Source organism: Arachis hypogaea, chromosome 11 (genome assembly GCF_003086295.3).
Source record: "Arachis hypogaea cultivar Tifrunner chromosome 11, arahy.Tifrunner.gnm2.J5K5, whole genome shotgun sequence".
Taxonomy (NCBI): Eukaryota; Viridiplantae; Streptophyta; class Magnoliopsida; order Fabales; family Fabaceae; genus Arachis; species Arachis hypogaea.
In genome coordinates this window covers 51,536,926-51,545,078 of record NC_092046.1, presented here as the reverse complement: position 1 = coordinate 51,545,078, position 8,153 = coordinate 51,536,926, and the positions used below count along the sequence as shown (strand labels likewise).

The window sequence follows — 8,153 nt, the reverse complement described above, 5'->3', positions numbered from 1 at the left end:
CAAAGGAAAATAAAATAAAATAAAATAAATAAGAGAAAGGTTTAAAAAAGATTTGATTTTAAGATTAGAAAAGATAAGATAAGTTAGGTAAGAGAAGATAAGTTTTTAATTTAAAAGGTTTTGAAATTTAAATTTTTGAATTTGAAAATTAAATTTTGAATTTTAAATTTTGAAATTTGAATTTTGAAAAAGTCAACAATATAAGATAAGGATTTGAAAAAGATTTAAAATTTTGAAAAGGTTTTATTTTTTAAAATTTTAAATTACCTTTTCAAAATTTTAAACTTAAATTTTGAAATTTGAAATTTGAATTTTGGAATTTATATATTGAAATTTGAAATTTGATTTTTGAAATAAGATAAGATAAGATTTTGAAAAAGATATGATTTTTGAAAAGATTTGAATTTTGAAATTTAAAACTAAGATAAGATAAGATAAAATTTTTAAAATAAAAATCTGAAATATTTTTTTTCGAAAAAAATCAATTTAAAAGTAAATATTTACAATAACCAATAATAAGGCACATGTTTGCAATTCCCTAGCAATGGCGCCATTTTGAAGAACGAAACTCTCGCGCGATCTAGAATTTTCACAAATAAATTCCCGTTGTAAGTATAGCTTCTAGACCGACAAGAATTCCTTTCTTACAAAAGTTTGGTTGACACAAGTAACAAAACCCAATAAAATTTATAACCGAAGTATTTAAACCTCGGGCCGTCTTCTCAAGGAATTACAGGGAGGTATGATTTATTCTTGGTTATGTAAAAAGATATGTTTTTGGGTTTTTTTAAAATAAGGAACAAGTAATTTAAATGACAAGAAAAATAAATTAATAATAATAAAATCTCTTGGCAAGGTATAAGAAATTGAGGTCCTATCCTAGTTATCCTTATTAGGTGTGATGAGAATTGGATTTTGCTCCCACTTTAATTAACCTCTAACTATGAAGGTAAGTTAAGTGGATGAATCAATTTGATTCCTTAGGTCCTAGTCAATTCCTAAGAAAAGACTAGAGTTATTGGAATTCAAATCAATCAGCAAAGAATTCCAATTTTCAATCAACAGCTGAGTTTGATAACTCAAGTGTTACCAATTACTTAACCAAAGCAAAGCGGGAAAATAAATCTACTCGAATAAAAATGCCTTCAGATGGGAAGCAACAGTAGCATAAATAAAAGAAAGAAATCTTAAATATGAAATACCTCAAATTGCATTAATTAAGAAAATCATAACATGAATGGTTCATAAGCCAAATTGGCAACATAAATAATTAAACAGTGAGATAGACAAATCAAAGCACTAGAATAAATAAAAGTAAAAGAGAAATTAAATTAAAGGAATATTGAACCTGTAATTGAAGAGATAACCATAAAATAAGAGAAATCCTAAATCCTAAATCCTAAGAGAGAGGAGAGAACCTCTCTCTCTAAAACTACATCTAATCCTAGAATTGTGTATATTGAATGTTCCATGAATGAATGGATACATTCCCTCACTTTATAGCCTCTAATCTGTGTTTTCTGGGCCGAAAACTGAGCCAGAAACAGTCTAGAAATCGCTGATTACGAATTCTGTCACGCTGATTTTTGTCACTGCAATGCATCTGCGTGGAGCACGCGTTCACGTCACCTATCTGTACGGCCACTATGATAAATTATATATCATTTCGAAGCCCCGGACATTAGCTTTCCAACGCAACCAGAACCGCATCATTTGGACCTTTGTAGCTCAAGTTGTGACTGTTTTAGTGCGAGAGGGTTAGGCTGACAGCTTTGCAGTTCCTTCAACTTCTTGTATTCCTTCCACTTTTGCATGCTTCCTTTCCATCCTCCAAGCCATTCCTGCCCTGTAATATCTGAAATCACTTAACACACATATCAAGGCATCGAATGGTAATAAGAGAGGATTACTATTAGCAAATATAATGCCAAAGAAGCATGTTTTCAATCATAGTACAAAATCAGGAAGGAGAATGTAAAACATGCATTTTGTATGAACAAGTGTATGAAAGATTGATAAAATCCACTCAATTGAGCACAAGATAAACCATAAATTAGTGGTTTATCACCCACACGTACGCGTGGATCCCAAATTTTCATTTCCCAAGCCAAAAACCCGAGAGTTGTGCGTGAAGTGTGCCAACTTTGTGTCTTCACCCACGCGTACGCGTGACTCACGCGTACACGTCGCTCTCTGGATAATCCATTGACGCGCACGCGCGACCCACGTGTACACATCGCTCCCATTTCACCACCCCACGCACGCACATCGTTGCACGCGCACGCGTGGATGCCCCTCTTTCACACACTCCTTTTCTTCTCTCCTTTCCATTTCTTTCCTTATTCTCTCTTCTTCTCTTCTCTCACCCATCACCCAACACTACCAAACACCATCTATAACCATTCTATAGTTAGTGTCTAGTTAGTTTAATTTTCATTTCATTTTCTCTTTTTCCCTGATAAGTGTTGGATTATTAATTTTGTTTACTGTTTATTGCCGCTGATTATTGAGGAGATGTTAGTTTAACATCATTGTTGTTAATTGTTATTGTTGGATTTCATTGTTGAGGTTACAAATTGTCACTTGAGTTGAGTTTTTAATGCTTCATTTTATGAATACCAAGTGAATGACATTGCCTTCAAGTTTTTTAAATCTTTTGAGTTGCATGATTTGGCCACCATGTGATTTGAATTCTTTTCTTTGATTAGGCAATTTCTTGATGGATGTTGTGCATTTCTCTTAATGTGCTGTATTTCTTGATCATATGCATCCATATGTTGTTTTTGGCTTGAATGCTTTCATGCTTCTTTATTTCTTGTTTGGTTGTTTAACCTACGAGTTAAGAGTATCTCAAGCACATTAGGATGAGTGAAGTGCATGTTCCTTTTTTTTTGTATAATTGTGGCATAGTTCGTTTTATGCTAGTGTGTGTTCTAAACTGTATGCAACTTAGAATGCACACTTACCTTTATCCATGTCACACCAACTCACTCGCTTCATTCTAGTGATTAGTACCTCACTCCAACAATGTATGCTTCCTTGCTTTTGCATTTACTTTTCTTACTATCCTGTCTTCTATTTTTAGGATGAGTCATTATAGGCAAAAAATGGAAGCGGGACAAAGAACACGCAGCAATCGGTTGATCCACCAGTTGAAAGTGGCAACCCGTGAAGTCGCCGTACCCCCTTGCTCATCTTTGAATGCACCGAGGACGGTGCAAACTTTTAAGTGTGGGGAAGTCGTCCGACCGAATCGGCGTTTTTGGGTGACAAATTTTTAATCCCAACACTTGTGCATTTCTTATATATATATATATACACATACATACATACATAATAAGCTCAGTCAAAATAATGAAATTTTTTGAGAATTTATCTATAGGGCACCCCAATTGATTTGAGTAAAAAATTTTCATTGAACTTGCTTGATTTATATCTTGTGGAACATGTTTTGAACTAAGAACACAAGCTTGTGAGTTTTGAGCCTAATTGTGTGATTACATCTTATAATATATATACATACATACATACATACATACATACATACATACATACATACATACATATATACATACATAATAAGCTCAGTCAAAATAATGAAATTTTTCGAGAATTTATCTATAGGGCACCCCAATTGATTTGAGTAAAAAAATTTTCATTGAACTTGCTTGATTTATATCTTGTGGAACATGTTTTGAGCTAAGAACACAAGTTTGTGAGTTTTGAGCCTAATTGTGTGATTACATCTTATAACCACTTATTTTCCTTCTTGTCCGCCTTGTTCTCTTTCTATGAGTGTGATCTTTGATTTGTTTGATTCTTTATGTCCATTATTTGGTGTAGACATGCATTTATATGATTGAGGCCATCATTTCATTTAGCTCACTTACCCAAATAGCCCACCTTTTATCTTCCATTGTTAGCCAACTTTGAGCCTACGATTAACCCACTTGTTCTTTAATTTAGCACATTACAAGCCTTGAAGCGAAAAACAATAAATGTCCTTAATTTGGATCTTTGATTAGCTTAGGCTAGTGAGTGTGTAACATTCAAGTGTGGGAAAACTTGGAACATTGGTTGAGATAAAAAAAAAGGGTAGTTTGTATTTCTATTGAAAATATTGGGAATTGGGTACATGCTCATGTGTTAATTAAATGTAAACCATATGCATTGATGCTTTTGTATATATGTTATTGCAAAAAGAAAAAAAAATATAATAAAAGAGAAAAAAAAGAAAAAAAATATATATAATATATATATATATCAAAAAAGAAAAAAATAGAAAAAAAAAGAAAGAAAGAGAAAGGCAATAAAAGGGGACAAAATGCCCCAAAGTGAAATCCAATAATAATCAATGCATATGAGTTGTGATCAAGAAAGAGAATGCATGAGTATGTAAAAAAGTGAAGAATGGGTAGTTAGGTTAGCTTTGAATTTGTATAGGTTGCTATATAGGTTAGGTGGGAAGTTTAAGCTTATCAAATATTCAAATTCAAGCTCACTTGACCATATATGCATCCTACCTTGACCCTAGCCCCATTACAACCCTTGGGAAAGACCTCATGATATTTGTATGCATGCATAAAATAATTGTTGATTGTTAGATGAAAAACAAATCTTGGAAAGCATGATTAGGGGAGAATTGAGTGAATCAATCCCTATACACTTGAGTGATTAGAGCGGATACACATCCGGTGAGGGTTCGATTGCTCAATTACATGTTTTCACCTAGAATCCTAACTTTTCTTGCAAGTTTATAAAATCTTTATAACTCAATTCGATTGTGGTTTGGCTTGGTTGTTCATACCTTTAGCCCTTGTGCTTATATATGCTTTCTTGGGAATTGATTTATTTTGACCAAGCAATTGCATTCATTTAGATAGATTGCATATAGTTAGTTTACATTTGAATAAAAGATAGTACCCTTTACTTCTTTCTTGATTTAAGCATAAGGACATGCTTGGTTTAAGTGTGGGGAGATTTGATGCACCACTATTTGGTGGTGCATTCTATGCTGAATTTAGGGGATTTTATCACCCTTTTCCCACATTTATCCACTAAAATAGCATGGTTTTATATATTTTCCCTAATATGCGCTTAAGAGTGAAAACATGCTTTTTAGTCCCTTAATTGATTAATTTTAATTCACCTTTGATTCCACTAGATGCCTTGATGTGTTTGTTGAGTGATTTCAGGTTGAAAAGGCTAGGAATGGGTCAAAGGGATGAAGAGAAAAGCATGCAAGTGGAGAAATCATGGAAAGTCAAGGATTTAGAATGCATTCATCGACGTGCACGCACAGCAGACGCGCACGCATGGATTTGAAGTCGCATGCGACGCGTACGCGTACATAACGCATACGCGTGGAAAGCGAAATTGTCAAGCGACGTGTACGCGTGAGGTACCCGTACGCGTCGATGCTCGCACGTGACTTCATTAAAGTAAAAACGCTGGGGCGATTTCTGGGATTCCCAGGCCCAAATCCAACTCACTTCTGAGCCTATTATATGCAGAAATGAAGAGGAGTCAAAGGGGAGGGGGAGTCATAATTGAATTTTGGAGGGAATGCTTTAGTTAGTTTCTAGAGAGAGAAGCTCTCTCTTCTCTCTAGAATTAGGATTAGGTTAGATTAGGATTTCTTAGATCTAGGTTTAATTCATGCTTTAATTTACTTTTCCTCTTCAATTTCTTGTTCTTCTACCTTTCCTCTCTCTAGTTTTGTACTTTACTCCTTGTAATTCTTTACTTTTATGTTGATGCACTTTTGTTCTTCTATTTTCCTTTTAATGCAATTCATGTTCTATGTTCATTTATTGTTGATTTGATTTGTTGTTGTTGATTTCTTGTAATTAGTAGTTGTAGATTTACTTTTCTTGCAATCTTATCTTGTTTTCCTTTTATGCCTTCCAAGTGTTTGATTAAATATTTGGAAGGATGTTAGAGTAGATTTTTCTCCTCTTGGCTTTGGTTGAGTAATTGGAGACTCTTAAGTTATCAAACTCTTTTGTTGATTGATAATTGAAAGTTGCTAGTTGACTTGAATTCCACTAACTCTAGTCTTTCTTTAGGAGTTGACTAGGACTTGAGGATTCATGTTGATTTATCCACTTGACTTACCTTCATAGCTAGAGGTTGACTAAGTAGGAGCAATGGACAATTGATGTCACAATTGAGAAACATAATGAGGATAGGACTTCGAATTCTCATTCCTTGCCAAGAGCTTTCTTAGCTATTAGTTTTATTCTTGCAATTTACTTTTCTTGCCCTTATCCAAAACCCCAAAATATACATCTCATAACCAATAACAAGAACACTTCTCTGCAATTTCTTTGAGAGACGACCCGAGGTTTGAATACTTCGGTTATTATTTTTAGGGGTTTGTTACTTGTGACAACCAAATTTTTGTATGAAAGAATTCTTTGTTGGTTTAGAAACTATACTAGCAACGAGATTTCATTTATAAAATTCTTTACTATCAAAAATCCATTCATCAATGCTCTCTGGGTGTACCGAACTGCATTCAAACCCCCCCATCGGGATGTCCCCCGATCAGATGGTCTTTGGCAAAGCATGGCACCTACTAGTAGAATTGGAACACAGAGCATACTGGGCAACAAGGTTCCTCAACTTTGATCCCAAGGCCGCAGAAGAAAAGAGGTTGCTCCAATTAAATGAATTGGATGAATTCCAACATGCTGTATTCGAGAATGCTAAGATCTACAAGGAAAGATCTAAGAAATGGCATGATAGGAGGATATCCTCCAGAGACTTCCAGCCTGGCCAACAGGTTTTGCTCTTTAATTCCAGGCTCAAGTTATTCCCTGGAAATCTCAAGTCACGATGGACAGGACCTTTTATGGTCACTAGAGTGTCGCCCTATGGTCATATAGAACTTCGAAGCCAGTATTCTGGAAAAAGATTCACCGTCAATGGCCAACGAGTCAAACACTATTTAGGGAACCCAATTGAGCAAGAGGATTCCACCCTCCTGCTGACATGACAACAACATTGTCCATCTACTGACAATAAAGAAGCGCTTGCTGGGAGGCAACCCAGCCACATGTATAGTATTTTTTAATTCTTTGTTTTGTTTTAGTGTGAGTTCATATTTTTCGAGTTTTTATTAATTTCCATATTTTTCCTTGGCTTTCTAACATTTTGATCATGTGTAGCATTCAGAATAGGAACAAGTGCGCATAAGATGAAAAACAGAATACCATGGAGATACCCCTTACTGGCGTTGAACGCCAGAACTGGCGCCCAGCGCCAGAAGGAGAGGAGGGATAGGTGTTCAACGCCCATACAGGAGTATTTAGGCCAACCTTTTAGTCCCTATATATATATATATATATATATATATATATATATATATATATATATATTATCCCCAACTGGCGTTCAACACCAGATTCTGAAGTTGAACGCCCAAAAGGGGGCAGGCAAGAAATTGAATTTTCAAGAGGGAGAGAGAGAGTTGACTTTCCAAATCAAATCTTTTCCAACCTTATCTTTTCAAACCATATCTTTCCAATACATATCCTTTTCAACCTACATTTTAAAATTAAACCTCTTCAAATTTAATTCTTTTTCAATAATTTCAATCTTATCTTGTCACACCATATCTTTTTCACATCACACTTTCCCGTTTCAAATCCTTTTCAAACTAACCATATCTTTTTCAAATAATATCTTTGCATATTGATAAACCACTATTTTATGGTTTATCTTGTGCTCAATTGAGTAGATTTTACAATCTTTCATACACTTGTTCATACAAAATGCATGTTTTACATTCTCCTTCCTGATTTTGTGCTATGATTGAAAACATGCTTCTTTGGCCTTATATTTGCTAATATTAATCCTCTCTTATTACCATTCGATGCCTTGATATCTGTGTTAAGTGATTTCAGAGATTATAGGGCAGGAATGGCTTGGAGGATGGAAAGGAAGCATGCAAAAGTGGAAGGAATACAAGAAGTTGAAGGAACTGCAAAGCTGTCAGCCTGACCCTCTTGCACTAAAACGGTCATAACTTGAGCTACAGAGGTCCAAATGATGCGGTTCTAGTTGCGTTGGAAAGCTAACGTCCGGGGCTTCGAAATGATATATAATTTGACATAGTGTCCATACAGCTAGGTGACGCGAACGTGTGC

At 34.8% G+C, this 8,153-nt stretch overlaps 1 protein-coding gene across 1 annotated transcript; it reads left to right on the top strand.

Moving 5' to 3' along the window:
* The first annotated feature begins 6,538 nt into the window (after nt 1-6,538).
* Nucleotides 6,539-7,000, top strand: LOC112721358 (uncharacterized). The gene has a single exon (XM_025772425.1). The coding sequence runs from the start codon at nt 6,539-6,541 to the stop codon at nt 6,998-7,000; it is 462 nt and encodes a 153-aa protein (XP_025628210.1).
* Nucleotides 7,001-8,153: the final 1,153 nt, after the last annotated feature.

Excerpts from the sequence above, each read along its gene's own strand:
- LOC112721358 (XM_025772425.1), top strand. The coding sequence starts at position 6,539 with ATGTCCCCCGATCAGATGGTCTTTGGCAAAGCATGGCACCTACTAGTA.